This window comes from Cyclopterus lumpus, chromosome 23 (assembly GCF_009769545.1).
Source record: "Cyclopterus lumpus isolate fCycLum1 chromosome 23, fCycLum1.pri, whole genome shotgun sequence".
NCBI classification, from domain to species: domain Eukaryota; kingdom Metazoa; phylum Chordata; class Actinopteri; order Perciformes; family Cyclopteridae; genus Cyclopterus; species Cyclopterus lumpus.
In genome coordinates, this window is record NC_046988.1 from 16,534,464 (window position 1) to 16,549,332 (window position 14,869).

The window sequence follows — 14,869 nt, forward strand, 5'->3', positions numbered from 1 at the left end:
CAGAGGACTGAGGTAACGGGAGACTGTAACGTTAGATGTGTTACCGGTCAGAGGACTGAGGTAACGGGAGAGCGTAACGTTAGATGTGTTACCGGTCAGAGGACTGAGGTAACGGGAGAGCGTAACGTTAGATGTGTTACCGGTCAGAGGACTGAGGTAACGGGAGACTGTAACGTTAGATGTGTTACCGGTCAGAGGACTGAGGTAACGGGAGAGCGTAACGTTAGATGTGTTACCGGTCAGAGGACTGAGGTAACGGGAGAGCGTAACGTTAGATGTGTTACCGGTCAGAGGACTGAGGTAACGGGAGAGTGTAACGTTAGATGTGTTACCGGTCAGAGGACTGAGGTAACGGGAGAGCGTAACGTTAGATGTGTTACCGGTCAGAGGACTGAGGTAACGGGAGACTGTAACGTTAGATGTGTTACCGGTCAGAGGACTGAGGTAACGGGAGAGCGTAACGTTAGATGTGTTACCGGTCAGAGGACTGAGGTAACGGGAGACTGTAACGTTAGATGTGTTACCGGTCAGAGGACTGAGGTAACGGGAGAGCGTAACGTTAGATGTGTTACCGGTCAGAGGACTGAGGTAACGGGAGAGCGTAACGTTAGATGTGTTACCGGTCAGAGGACTGAGGTAACGGGAGACTGTAACGTTAGATGTGTTACCGGTCAGAGGACTGAGGTAACGGGAGAGTGTAACGTTAGATGTGTTACCGGTCAGAGGACTGAGGTAACGGGAGAGCGTAACGTTAGATGTGTTACCGGTCAGAGGACTGAGGTAACGGGAGACTGTAACGTTAGATGTGTTACCGGTCAGAGGACTGAGGTAACGGGAGAGCGTAACGTTAGATGTGTTACCGGTCAGAGGACTGAGGTAACGGGAGACTGTAACGTTAGATGTGTTACCGGTCAGAGGACTGAGGTAACGGGAGAGCGTAACGTTAGATGTGTTACCGGTCAGAGGACTGAGGTAACGGGAGAGCGTAACGTTAGATGTGTTACCGGTCAGAGGACTGAGGTAACGGGAGAGCGTAACGTTAGATGTGTTACCGGTCAGAGGACTGAGGTAACGGGAGAGTGTAACGTTAGATGTGTTACCGGTCAGAGGACTGAGGTAACGGGAGAGCGTAACGTTAGATGTGTTACCGGTCAGAGGACTGAGGTAACGGGAGAGCGTAACGTTAGATGTGTTACCGGTCAGAGGACTGAGGTAACGGGAGAGCGTAACGTTGGATGTGTTACCGGTCAGAGGACTGAGGTAACGGGAGACTGTAACGTTAGATGTGTTACCGGTCAGAGGACTGAGGTAACGGGAGAGCGTAACGTTAGATGTGTTACCGGTCAGAGGACTGAGGTAACGGGAGAGCGTAACGTTAGATGTGTTACCGGTCAGAGGACTGAGGTAACGGGAGACTGTAACGTTAGATGTGTTACCGGTCAGAGGACTGACTTCATGCCTTAACTCCAGCCTTCGCCTGGATAAAGTAACAGGTGTTACAGTGAGAACTGCCCCCGGTTCATCCGGTGCCCCTTCAGAAAGGTCACACGATAAACCGGTAGCGGAATAGGTTCACACACCGGTGTTTCACCGCAGCTAACCCCGCCCCCGCGGAGGGGACCTCGTCGCCGGTGAATCGCGGCTGATTAAACAAACGCGTCCTTTGTTTTAGGACAAAAGATGACGTCATTGTCTCACGAGCTCCACGGAAACGTCGGTTGGTGTTTCAATAAACCTTTATTATTCTTTCCGTCCTCCAACATGTATTACACATTATCAGATTAATATGGAATATAATGTATTACACCTTATTACATATTTATGTAATAAATGTACTACTTATTACATTATATGCAGGAAATGTTATTACATTAATGTGTTGACATTATTACATTAATATGTAATGTGTAATAAATGTCATATTTCCCATTAAAGTGCCGAACAGGAATAAGACTTTAAACTAAAGTCTTTTACTCAGAATCATCGTTTTAATTGAAGCAGAAAACATTCAATCTTCTCCGTCATTATTTTAGAAAAGAAAGTCATAATGTTAAGATAATACAGCTAATAATTAAACAATTTTTTAAAAAACTTTATAGGTAATAAAAAAAATTAGCTCATAGTTTTTACTTGTTTAGTTTAGCAAACATAATAATAAAATCTTTTCAAAACCTTTTTTATTTCCAGTTTATATTGAAATATACACGCCGTGACACGTGACCGGCTTCCTGTTTGTGTGATTGAACACGCAGGTTTATTTCTGCAGAAGAAGAACTCAGATGAAGCCCCTCCGGGCGTCGGCCCCCCGGCCCCCCGGCGGTCGCCCTCGGGGAAGCCTCCGATTGAGGCCCGGCACTGGGCCGATGGGGTCGTAGCGAGGCCAGTGGAGCAGGAGGCGGGGCGGGCCCGGGTTCTGGTCGTACTCCCCCCCGATGATGCCGGGCAGCAGGGGCGGGTAGAAGGGGGCGGGGACAAAGGGGGCGGGGACAAAGGGGTCCCGGTGGAACGGGGGCAGGCTGCGGGTCACGTGACGGCGCTCACAGTGGATCTTATGGAACCGCTTGTAGAGCTGGAGAACGTTTAATAAGTAGAACAAGAACAATGTTATGGAACCGCTTGTAGAGCTGGAGAACGTTTAATAAGTAGAACCACAACAATGTTATGGAACCGCTTGTAGAGCTGGAGAACGTTTAATAAGTAGAACAAGAACAATGTTATGGAACCGCTTGTAGAGCTGGAGAACGTTTAATAAGTAGAACCACAACAATGTTATGGAACCGCTTGTAGAGCTGGAGAACGTTTAATAAGTAGAACCACAACAATGTTATGGAACCGCTTGTAGAGCTGGAGAACGTTTAATAAGTAGAACCACAACAATGTTATGGAACCGCTTGTAGAGCTGGAGAACGTTTAATAAGTAGAACCAGAACAATGTTATGGAACCGCTTGTAGAGCTGGAGAACGTTTAATAAGTAGAACCACAACAATGTTATGGAACCGCTTGTAGAGCTGGAGAACGTTTAATAAGTAGAACCAGAACAATGTTATGGAACCGCTTGTAGAGCTGGAGAACGTTTAATAAGTAGAACCACAACAATGTTATGGAACCGCTTGTAGAGCTGGAGAACGTTTAATAAGTAGAACACGTACAGTCCATCAAATGGTGACATTTATGTTTTAACTGTACATGGTCCCTTTTAAATAAAGATAGAAGAACATCTTTATATATTAATCAGAATAACTGGAGATATTTATTGATCTCACCTCCTTCCAATCGGTGTCTCTGGACCGGCTGAGAGCTCGATCTAAACCCAAACACAGAGATTATTATTATATTATCATATTAATATTAGATTAACTTCATATTATTATCATATTATTGATCCACCAGTGGCCCGCTGAGCTGTCGGCATCTCACCTGAGAAGTCGCGGCGGTACAGGTGTCTCCATAGCGACGAGTCGGCGGCGGCGACGGCGAGGTGTCTGCAGACGGACGCCACTCTGAGCACCGAGGGCGCGTCCAGCAGGCGGAGAACACGGAGCACGAGTTCAGGGGGAAGAACGGCGAGGCCGAACGCCACCGGCAACCCCACCGCTGGAGAACAGAGACATCACTGTGACGTCACAGAACGTCACTGTGATGTCACATGGTATTAACGATGTAACCGTGACGACGTGTCTGTCGTACCGTCTCTGGCGGCGGCGATCAGCGGGTACGCCAGCTGGTCTTTGAAGACCCGGGACAGTCTGTTCAGGTCCCTGAAGGCTGCGGCCGCACTGCCCCCTGAACAGAACCAGAGACCAGACCTTATGACGTCATCAACGCTATTCACGCTGCGACGAGCCGTGGACCAATCGGAGAGCGGTACCTGGCCACCTGTCCGTCACGTAGGCGGATGGGTCCACACACAGTTTACAGACCGCGTTCACGGAGCCGTTCAGCTTCAGAGTCGCTGCAGAGAGGAAACACGTGTTGTTGTTGTTATACTTGAATACGTCATCACGTGTTCTACTGGTCACATGTTCTACTGGTCACATGTTCTACTGATAACATGTTCTACAGGTCACATGTTCTACTGGTCACATGTTCTACTGATCACATGTTCTACTGGTAACATGTTCTACTGGTCACATGTTCTACTGGTCACATGTTCTACTGGTCACATGTTCTACTGATAACATGTTCTACTGGTAACATGTTCTACTGATAACATGTTCTACTGATCACATGTTCTACTGGTCACATGTTCTACTGGTCACATGTTCTACTGATAACATGTTCTACTGATAACATGTTCTACTGATAACATGTTCTACTGGTCACATGTTCTACTGGTCACATGTTCTACTGATAACATGTTCTACTGATAACATGTTCTACTGATCACATGTTCTACTGGTCACATGTTCTACTGATAACATGTTCTACTGGTCACATGTTCTACTGGTAACATGTTCTACTGATCACATGTTCTACTGGTAACATGTTCTACTGATCACATGTTCTACTGGTCACATGTTCTACTGATCACATGTTCTACTGGTCACATGTTCTACTGGTCACATGTTCTACTGGTAACATGTTCTACTGATCACATGTTCTACTGGTCACATGTTCTACTGATAACATGTTCTACTGATAACATGTTCTACTGATCACATGTTCTACTGGTCACATGTTCTACTGATCACATGTTCTACTGGTCACATGTTCTACTGATCACATGTTCTACTGGTAACATGTTCTACTGATAACATGTTCTACTGGTAACATGTTCTACTGATCACATGTTCTACTGGTCACATGTTCTACTGATCACATGTTCTACTGATCACATGTTCTACTGATCACATGTTCTACTGATCACATGTTCTACTGGTCACATGTTCTACTGGTCACATGTTCTTCTGCTCACATGTTCTACTGGTCACATGTTCTTCTGGTCACATGTTCTTCTGGTCACATGTTCTACTGATCACATGTTCTACTGATCACATGTTCTACTGGTCACATGTTCTTCTGGTCACGTGTTCTACTGATCACGTGTTCTACTGGTCACATGTTCTACTGGTCACATGTTCTACTGGTCACATGTTCTACTGGTCACATGTTCTACTGATAACATGTTCTACTGATCACATGTTCTACTGATAACATGTTCTACTGGTAACATGTTCTACTGGTAACATGTTCTACTGATAACATGTTCTACTGGTAACATGTTCTACTGATAACATGTTCTACTGATCACATGTTCTACTGGTCACATGTTCTACTGGTCACATGTTCTACTGATAACATGTTCTACTGATAACATGTTCTACTGATAACATGTTCTACTGGTCACATGTTCTACTGGTCACATGTTCTACTGATAACATGTTCTACTGATAACATGTTCTACTGATCACATGTTCTACTGGTCACATGTTCTACTGATAACATGTTCTACTGGTCACATGTTCTACTGGTAACATGTTCTACTGAACACATGTTCTACTGGTAACATGTTCTACTGATCACATGTTCTACTGGTCACATGTTCTACTGATCACATGTTCTACTGGTCACATGTTCTACTGGTCACATGTTCTACTGGTAACATGTTCTACTGATCACATGTTCTACTGGTCACATGTTCTACTGGTCACATGTTCTACTGATAACATGTTCTACTGGTCACATGTTCTACTGGTCACATGTTCTTCTGGTCACATGTTCTACTGGTCACATGTTCTTCTGGTCACATGTTCTTCTGGTCACATGTTCTACTGGTCACATGTTCTACTGGTCACATGTTCTACTGATAACATGTTCTACTGGTCACATGTTCTACTGGTCACATGTTCTTCTGGTCACATGTTCTACTGGTCACATGTTCTTCTGGTCACATGTTCTACTGGTCACATGTTCTTCTGGTCACATGTTCTACTGGTCACATGTTCTTCTGCTCACATGTTCTACTGGTCACATGTTCTTCTGGTCACATGTTCTTCTGGTCACATGTTCTACTGGTCACATGTTCTTCTGGTCACATGTTCTACTGGTCACATGTTCTTCTGGTCACATGTTCTACTGATAACATGTTCTACTGGTCACATGTTCTACTGGTCACATGTTCTACTGGTCACATGTTCTACTGGTCACATGTTCTACTGGTAACATGTTCTACTGGTAACATGTTCTACTGATCACATGTTCTACTGATCACATGTTCTACTGGTCACATGTTCTACTGATAACATGTTCTACTGGTCACATGTTCTACTGGTCACATGTTCTACTGGTAACATGTTCTACTGATAACATGTTCTACTGATAACATGTTCTACTGGTCACATGTTCTACTGATCACATGTTCTACTGATAACATGTTCTACTGGTCACATGTTCTACTGGTCACATGTTCTACTGATAACATGTTCTACTGATAACATGTTCTACTGGTCACATGTTCTACTGGTAACATGTTCTACTGATCACATGTTCTACTGGTAACATGTTCTACTGATCACATGTTCTACTGGTCACATGTTCTACTGATCACATGTTCTACTGGTCACATGTTCTACTGGTCACATGTTCTACTGGTAACATGTTCTACTGATCACATGTTCTACTGGTCACATGTTCTACTGATAACATGTTCTACTGATAACATGTTCTACTGGTCACATGTTCTACTGGTCACATGTTCTTCTGGTCACATGTTCTACTGGTCACATGTTCTTCTGGTCACATGTTCTTCTGGTCACATGTTCTACTGGTCACATGTTCTACTGGTCACATGTTCTACTGATAACATGTTCTACTGGTCACATGTTCTACTGGTCACATGTTCTTCTGGTCACATGTTCTACTGGTCACATGTTCTTCTGGTCACATGTTCTACTGGTCACATGTTCTTCTGGTCACATGTTCTACTGGTCACATGTTCTTCTGCTCACATGTTCTACTGGTCACATGTTCTTCTGGTCACATGTTCTTCTGGTCACATGTTCTACTGGTCACATGTTCTTCTGGTCACATGTTCTACTGGTCACATGTTCTTCTGGTCACATGTTCTACTGGTCACATGTTCTACTGGTCACATGTTCTACTGGTCACATGTTCTACTGATCACATGTTCTACTGGTCACATGTTCTACTGGTCACATGTTCTACTGGTCACATGTTCTACTGATCACATGTTCTACTGGTCACATGTTCTACTGGTCACATGTTCTACTGGTCACATGTTCTACTGATCACATGTTCTACTGGTCACATGTTCTACTGGTCACATGTTCTACTGGTCACATGTTCTACTGGTCACATGTTCTACTGATCACATGTTCTACTGGTCACATGTTCTACTGGTCACATGTTCTACTGATCACATGTTCTACTGGTCACATGTTCTACTGGTCACATGTTCTACTGGTCACATGTTCTACTGGTCACATGTTCTACTGGTCACATGTTCTACTGGTCACATGTTCTACTCTGGTGAAGGACTGACCGTTGAAGACGAGCACGGGGCCCATGCGCACACACAGCACCATGGCCAGGCTGCTGCCACACAGAGGGTGAGTGTACTGCAGCCTGTACACTCCAGCTGGGGTCCTCCAGCCTGCAGGCATCTCAGTGGCCTTCAGCTCCCCGCTCTGTGACACACACACACACACACACACACACTATAACACTGATCTCTACTGATAGCCGTCTCGTGAGAACCCCCTTCCTCACCGGTGGCACGAAGCCGGTCTCCAGCATCAGGAGGTGTCCGGCCACCACGATGGCGTCCGTGGGGCTGGAGGTCCGGGCCGAGTGGTGGAGGAGCTCCAGGGAAAGAGGGGCCTGGCCGTCCTGCGCCTCGCTGCACAGCATGGGCTCCCAGCTGGGGGCCGGCAGCGGCTCAGAGTCCGACGTCTCCTGGGACTGCGATGCAGCGGCTGCAGGTCTGCTGCTGGTGGGCTGATTAGTAAACACAAGGGCAAACACTCAGAAACCAGTCTGACCAGTAGGAGGCAGTGACCATGAGGACGTCTTCACACGCGGCTGTTTTGCCCCATGAATCTATCGACAGGACAAAAGAAGCTTGTGGACCTTTTATAGCCTTGAGTTTACATTTTGTCCGTCGCCATCTTGGATTTCAGCCGTCACAATGTAGAGAATGCAGCTTTTACACATGAAGCATAGACTTCTATACAACCAGAGGAGTTGCCCCCTGGTGGTCAGTAGAGAGAATGCAGCTTTTACACATGAAGCATAGACTTCTATACAACCAGAGGAGTCGCCCCCTGGTGGTCAGTAGAGAGAATGCAGCTTTTACACATGAAGCATAGACTTCTATACAACCAGAGGAGTTGCCCCCTGGTGGTCAGGAGAGAGAATGCAGCTTTAACACATGAAGCATAGACTTCTATACAACCAGAGGAGTCGCCCCCTGGTGGTCAGGAGAGATAATGCAGCTTTAACACATGAAGCATATACTTCTATACAACCAGAGGAGTCGCCCCCTGGTGGTCAGGAGAGATAATGCAGCTTTAACACATGAAACATAGACTTCTATACAACCAGAGGAGTCGCCCCCTGGTGGTCAGGAGAGAGAATGCAGCTTTAACACATGAAGCATACACTTCTATACAACCAGAGGAGTCGCCCCCTGGTGGTCAGGAGAGATAATGCAGCTTTAACACATGAAGCTTTGGCTTCACTTTAAAGAACTGGTTTATTCCCTCACCCGGGTGGATGTCATAGCAGCAGTCTGCTTGGTCTGTTGGTTCTGCTGCCTCTGGGTCTCTGAGCTGGTGTTGGAGGAGGTGGAGGTGGTGGAGGTGGTGGTGGTGGAGATGGTGGAGGTGGTGGAGGTCGTGGAGGTGGTGGAGGTCGTGGAGCTGCGGGCTGCAGACTCAGGCAGGACGACACAGATCAGATCTCCGGAGACGATGCCGCAGGACGACAGAGTCTGACCAGAGTCCGACAGAAGCTCCGATCCGTCCAGAGACAAACTGAACTGTGTGTCGGCACTGAAACACGAATATTCTGTCAGAACACGACTCGACCGCCTACTCCTCAAAGCAATTATGAAAATAAACATCTACAATAGTTCAAATTCATACTTTGCGCTTGAACAAGCTGATTTGACTAATAATAAAAACATAACAATTTAATGAACTTATTGAATCACAATTTAGAAACCACAGTATAAACACACAGAAATCATGAAACACTGTATATTGTGTGGGCGTGAGAGCAATAACAACATAAACATCATCTGGATGTCGGGTCTCTGGAGTCTGACCTGAGCCCCTGAGAGGAGAGAAGGGTCTCCTTGACGTGATCCGTGAGCTCCTTCAGACTGGGTTCCTCTCCCAGTAGCTCCACCCTGCTGGTGACCCGGTGGACCCGGACCCTCAGCTTCATGCTGCAGAACACACAGGAGAAGTCATTTGAGGTCCTTCATGTCACTACGGGGTCCTCATGAACTCTAAAGGAGCCCCATTATTAGCCCCATTATTAACAAGCAGAGACCGTCGGAACAGTGTTTACTAGTTCTGTCTGGAAGAGATGGAAACCATCTCCTTCGTGTGGGAGCTGCGGGTCAGAGGCCTCCATCATGAAGCTCCATGTTTGTATTTAAAGTTGTTTTCAATGCAGCTTAGTTTCAGTGTTTTATCATTCAGAGCTCAATTCAGATTAAATAACTCATTTAATATCACCGAAACCAACTCACACGTGACAAAAACACAGACGCATTCACGCAAACATGAATAAAATAACGCAGAAACTCGTTAAGAAGAAATCCTACTTTCGTTTTCGCTTCCGGTCTGACGGTTGTAAATCGCTGCGTCACGATGACGCGCTGCAATGGCCGCCGCGTGAAGCGGCTCGTTCACGCGAGTGGACGCGTGTCAGAGTTGAGAGTTAAAGCCTTGACCCGCAGCTCGCGCAGCACTTTGCTCTCATCAGTCCCGTAACCGGAAGAACGAGCAACTGCTGACCGGACAGCTTCCTGTTGTCGAAGGAGAATACATTTCAAAATAAAGCTCTCGTTGGAAATGTCATAAAGCAACAGTGAACGCGAGCGCTCTCGTGGAAGCCAGGTGTCATCGTGCGGTGACCACGGGGACAATCAATCAACTGGTGCTATTTGTGTGGACTTAAAACACTAATGTAAGAATGTATGCTTTTGTTTCGAAGGCCAATGGCAGAACATCCGGCTCTACTTGATGAACTTGACAAGCTACACTTTTTTGACTACAACTACGGCAAGCGATCAGCATATTTATTAGCTGACACTCCTGCCCACGAACGCAATGTAATATTTTAACACCACTTATTTAACGAGTTATTAAGAATTATTATTAAAGGCCTCTTAAATCACAGTTAGCTTAACGTGTACAAATGCTATTTTAATGCGTCACGCAAAATTAAATAACGCGTTTCTTAGTCAAAGCGCGTGTGGGCTTCCGTACCGCTGAGACTCGCGGAAGAACCGGTGAATCGCAGCATTAAACCGTAACAGGCAGCGTTTGTAGTCGGAACGATGAGCCGGAGCTACAACGATGAGCTGCAGTACCTGGAGAAGATCAGCAGCAACTGCTGGAGGATTAAAAAAGGCTTCGTGCCCAACATGCAGGTGAGAAGAACACCTTTAGCCGGTTAGCAGCCAGCTAGCACGTGGGGCAGACTTCTCCTTTAACAACGAAATGAGCCGAAAAGAGTTCACACCTGTGACTGTGACGACATCTCGATGTATATAAATATAAAAACAGGTATTCTAGTCAGCACAGCGAGTTCATGAGATTCAAACTATTTGGATGAATCGCGTCAATATGATTATTATTTTGATACACAAAGTTAATGTTACTTTCATGTAATAAAATATGCATAACTTATGCTGTGTGGTGAAATCAAAGATCAGCAATTTACCTGCTAACATAACTTCAGATATAAATCTGCTCATCAGTTATGCAAATATCAGGAATATGTAATATACAATAAAGCCTGATGTTGCATTAATTATATTTCTTAGTCACACACAGTGAGTTTGGGTCTTATTACTGCTCCTGTCGCATTAATGTTTAAAACAATTTGTACTAAATAAATCTGTATTTGTAATAACTTCAGAGATGTTTGCTTGTTGGTGTATTATTGGTTTGTATGGATCATAAACGAGGTGTTTGATTGCTGCTCCAGGTTGAAGGAACCTTCTACGTGAACGAGCCCCTGGAGAAGCTGATCTTCGAGGAGCTGCGTAACGCCTGTCGAGGAGGAGGTCAGCTGACATTACATGTGACATGTGCTCGTCATTAGTGTCCTGAGTACTCATTGGTCGCTCGTGTCCTTCAGGTTTTGGCGGTTTCCTTCCCGCCATGAAACAAATCGGGAATGTGGCGGCGCTGCCGGGGATCGTGCACGTGAGTCACATGACCGCATGTTTTGTAATGATTGGTGGAGAGAAGCTGAACTGACTCCTCCCCCAGAGGTCCATCGGGCTCCCCGACGTCCACTCCGGTTACGGGTTCGCGATCGGAAACATGGCGGCCTTCGACATGAGCAACCCGGACGCCGTGGTGTCTCCAGGTACCCGTCGGAGAATATGTATTTAATGTTGTTTTGTGGGGAAACTTCTTTGTGTTTTTAAAGGGTCTAAAAACTTAAATGTGTTAAGTAATATGGTGTCGTGGTGGTTCCTGAAGGGGGCGTCGGCTTCGACATAAACTGCGGCGTCCGTCTGCTGAGGACCAACCTGGACGAGGGCGACGTGCAGCCGGTGAAGGAGCAGCTGGCCCAGGCGCTGTTCGACCACATCCCAGTGGGGGTCGGCTCCAAGGGAGTCATCCCCATGGGGGCCAAGTAAGGGGGGACCCCGGGACCTGGTTTAGATGGGACAGCCCTTTGTTTACCTGTCTCACCTGTGTGTGATGACCCGTCAGGGACCTGGAGGAGGCTCTGGAGATGGGGGTGGACTGGTCCCTGAGGGAGGGGTACGCCTGGGCCGAGGACAAGGAGCACTGCGAGGAGTACGGCAGGATGCTGCAGGCCGACCCCAACAAAGTGTCCTCCAAGGCCAAGAAGAGAGGCCTGCCGCAGGTATCCCAGCAGCCCCGGCGCCCGCGTCTTCACGTACACCTGTGATTCACCTGTCGACAGACCGCTCACCTGTTGTGTTGCAGCTGGGGACGCTGGGAGCAGGAAACCACTACGCTGAGATCCAGGTGGTGGACGAGATCTACAACGACTACGCCGCCAAGAAGATGGGCATCGACCACAAAGGTCAGGTGTGTGTGATGATCCACAGCGGCAGCAGAGGGCTCGGACACCAGGTGGCCACAGGTAGGAACATTGATAGAGCTCCTAGCGCAGCATGTATAGAGCTCATAGCATGTAGAGCTCATAACATAGAGCTCATAACATGTATAGAGCTCATAGCATGTAGAGCTCATAACATGTATAGAGCTCATAGCATGTATAGAGCTCATAGCATGTAGAGCTCATAACATAGAGCTCATAACATGTATAGAGCTCATAGCATGTAGAGCTCATAGCATGTAGAGCTCATAGCATGTATAGAGCTCATAACATGTAGAGCTCATAGCATGTATAGAGCTCATAACATGTAGAGCTCATAGCATGTATAGAGCTCATAGCATGTAGAGCTCATAGCATGTAGAGCTCATAGCATATAGAGCTCATAGCATGTATAGAGCTCATAGCATGTAGAGCTCATAGCATGTAGAGCTCATAGCATGTAGAGCTCATAACATATAGAGCTCATAACATGTAGAGCTCATAGCATGTATAGAGCTCATAACATATAGAGCTCATAGCATGTAGAGCTCATAGCATATAGAGCTCATAGCATGTAGAGCTCATAACATATAGAGCTCATAACATATAGAGCTCATAGCATGTAGAGCTCATAACATGTAGAGCTCATAGCATGTATAGAGCTCATAACATATAGAGCTCATAGCATGTAGAGCTCATAGCATATAGAGCTCATAACATATAGAGCTCATAACATATAGAGCTCATAGCATGTAGAGCTCATAGCATGTAGAGCTCATAGCATGTATAGAGCTCATAGCATGTATAGAGCTCATAACATGTAGAGCTCATAGCATGTATAGAGCTCATAGCATGTAGAGCTCATAGCATGTAGAGCTCATAACATGTAGAGCTCATAGCATGTATAGAGCTCATAACATATAGAGCTCATAGCATATAGAGCTCATAGCATGTATAGAGCTCATAACATATAGAGCTCATAGCATGTAGAGCTCATAACCTCATCAGGAGGGTTTTTACCACCAAAGTCCAGATAAATGTTAATTTTCTCTGCTTTCAGTCATTTGTCTGTTTAAGTTTTGAATTACAACAACAAACGATGCCGTTGACAGATGCTCTGGTTGCCATGGAGAAGGCGATGAAGAGGGACAAGATCGTAGTGAACGACCGTCAGCTGGCCTGCGCTCGCATCTCGTCTCAGGAGGGGCAGGACTACCTGAAGGGGATGGCTGCTGCAGGGAACTACGCCTGGGTCAACCGCTCCTCCATGACCTTCCTCACCAGACAGGTGAGTGAGTATACATGCATACATACATTCATTCATTCATTCATTCATTCATTCTCCCCTTCAGGCCTTTTCCAAGGTGTTCGTCACGACGCCCGACGACCTCGACATGCACGTCATCTACGACGTCTCTCACAACATCGCCAAGGTGGAGGAGCACATGGTGGACGGGAAGCAGAAGACGCTGCTGCTCCACCGCAAAGGCTCCACCCGGGCGTTCCCCCCCCACCACCCGCTCATCCCCGTGGACTACCAGGTGACGGAGCGGCGGCGAGCGACGCCCCCGAGCCGCTGACTCCGCCCCCCCCGGCTGACGTCTGCTTTGTGGTTTCAGCTCACCGGGCAGCCGGTGTTGATCGGAGGAACGATGGGAACCTGCAGCTACGTGCTCACGGGCACCGAGCAAGGCATGACGGAGACGTTCGGCACCACCTGCCACGGAGCGGTGGGCTGTTTATACGTCAACAACAACATCCTGTTTACCTTTATCTTCACCAAACGGATGACAGGGATCAATACATCATGATTATTGATTTAAAAGGGAAGTCCTACTGTGGACGTAGTTTAGTGTTCGGCCCTGAACTCAAAACAGTAATTTAACAGAACGCAGGCGACGACATCGATTGGGACTTTATTCACCGTATTATTTCTTGTCTTCATTAATATTTCTTCTAAATATATATGTATGTATTACTTCCTGTCTTAATGTATTATTTAACTGGTCTCAGGGTCGCGCTCTGTCCCGAGCGAAGTCCCGCAGGAACCTGGACTTCCAGGACGTCCTGGACCGACTGGCGGACCAGGGCATCGCCATCCGAGTGGCTTCCCCCAAACTGGTGATGGAGGAGGTGAGGACGGGGAACGCGGTTATTAATAAGTAATACTTTGGGTTGGTGACTCACGTAGACGTGAACGATTGCTTTCAGGCTCCGGAGTCATACAAGAACGTGACGGACGTCGTCAACACGTGTCACGACGCTGGCATCAGCAAGAAGGCCATCAAGCTGCGGCCCATCGCCGTGATTAAAGGTTAAAGGTCAAAGGCCATCGCCGTGATTAAAGGTTAAAGGTCAAAGGCCCATCGCCGTGATTAAAGGTTAAAGGTCAAAGGCCATCGCCGTGATTAAAGGTTAAAGGTCAAAGGCCCATCGCCGTGATTAAAGGTTAAAGGCCAAAGGCATTTGTTTTGAATAAAGAGCACTTTTCTTCAAAGAAATTGATTCACTGTGAAACTACTTTATTTTGTTGGCTGCTAATCCATAATATATGTAACCTTAAGGTCTCATTAACAGACCAGTTTGATC

At 46.6% G+C, this 14,869-nt stretch overlaps 2 protein-coding genes across 6 annotated transcripts; one reads left to right on the plus strand and one right to left on the minus strand.

The window, feature by feature from the left end:
- Positions 1-1,712: 1,712 nt before the first annotated feature.
- On the minus strand, positions 1,713-10,089 carry fbxo7 (F-box protein 7). Of its 2 annotated transcripts, none has more exons than XM_034526186.1 (10): positions 9,795-10,089; positions 9,288-9,410; positions 8,727-9,012; positions 7,730-7,957; positions 7,503-7,647; positions 3,870-3,953; positions 3,689-3,784; positions 3,419-3,595; positions 3,265-3,305; positions 1,713-2,569 (listed from the first exon to the last, which is right to left on the minus strand). In XM_034526186.1, exons 2-10 carry the CDS (start codon positions 9,407-9,409, stop codon positions 2,276-2,278), a joined length of 1,473 nt encoding a protein of 490 aa, XP_034382077.1. In that variant the 5' UTR covers position 9,410; positions 9,795-10,089; the 3' UTR covers positions 1,713-2,275. The 2 variants fall into 2 exon arrangements, with proteins under 2 accessions (XP_034382077.1, XP_034382078.1); XM_034526187.1 differs by having other exon boundaries at positions 2,458-3,119; positions 9,795-10,071.
- Positions 10,090-10,158: 69 nt separating this feature from the next.
- rtcb (RNA 2',3'-cyclic phosphate and 5'-OH ligase) lies at positions 10,159-14,781 on the plus strand. 4 transcript variants are annotated; one of them, XM_034526185.1, is made up of 13 exons: positions 10,159-10,625; positions 11,186-11,264; positions 11,339-11,406; positions 11,473-11,572; positions 11,689-11,845; positions 11,926-12,082; positions 12,166-12,325; positions 13,393-13,568; positions 13,633-13,821; positions 13,900-14,010; positions 14,294-14,413; positions 14,492-14,594; positions 14,662-14,781. In XM_034526185.1, the coding sequence occupies exons 1-13, from the start codon at positions 10,533-10,535 to the stop codon at positions 14,664-14,666; spliced, it is 1,518 nt and encodes a 505-aa protein (XP_034382076.1). In that variant the 5' UTR covers positions 10,159-10,532; the 3' UTR covers positions 14,667-14,781. The 4 variants fall into 4 exon arrangements, 3 of the variants coding, with proteins under 3 accessions (XP_034382076.1, XP_034382075.1, XP_034382074.1); XM_034526184.1 differs by having other exon boundaries at positions 14,492-14,574; positions 14,642-14,781; XR_004608973.1 differs by having other exon boundaries at positions 10,161-10,625; positions 14,492-14,661; positions 14,702-14,722.
- Positions 14,782-14,869: the final 88 nt, after the last annotated feature.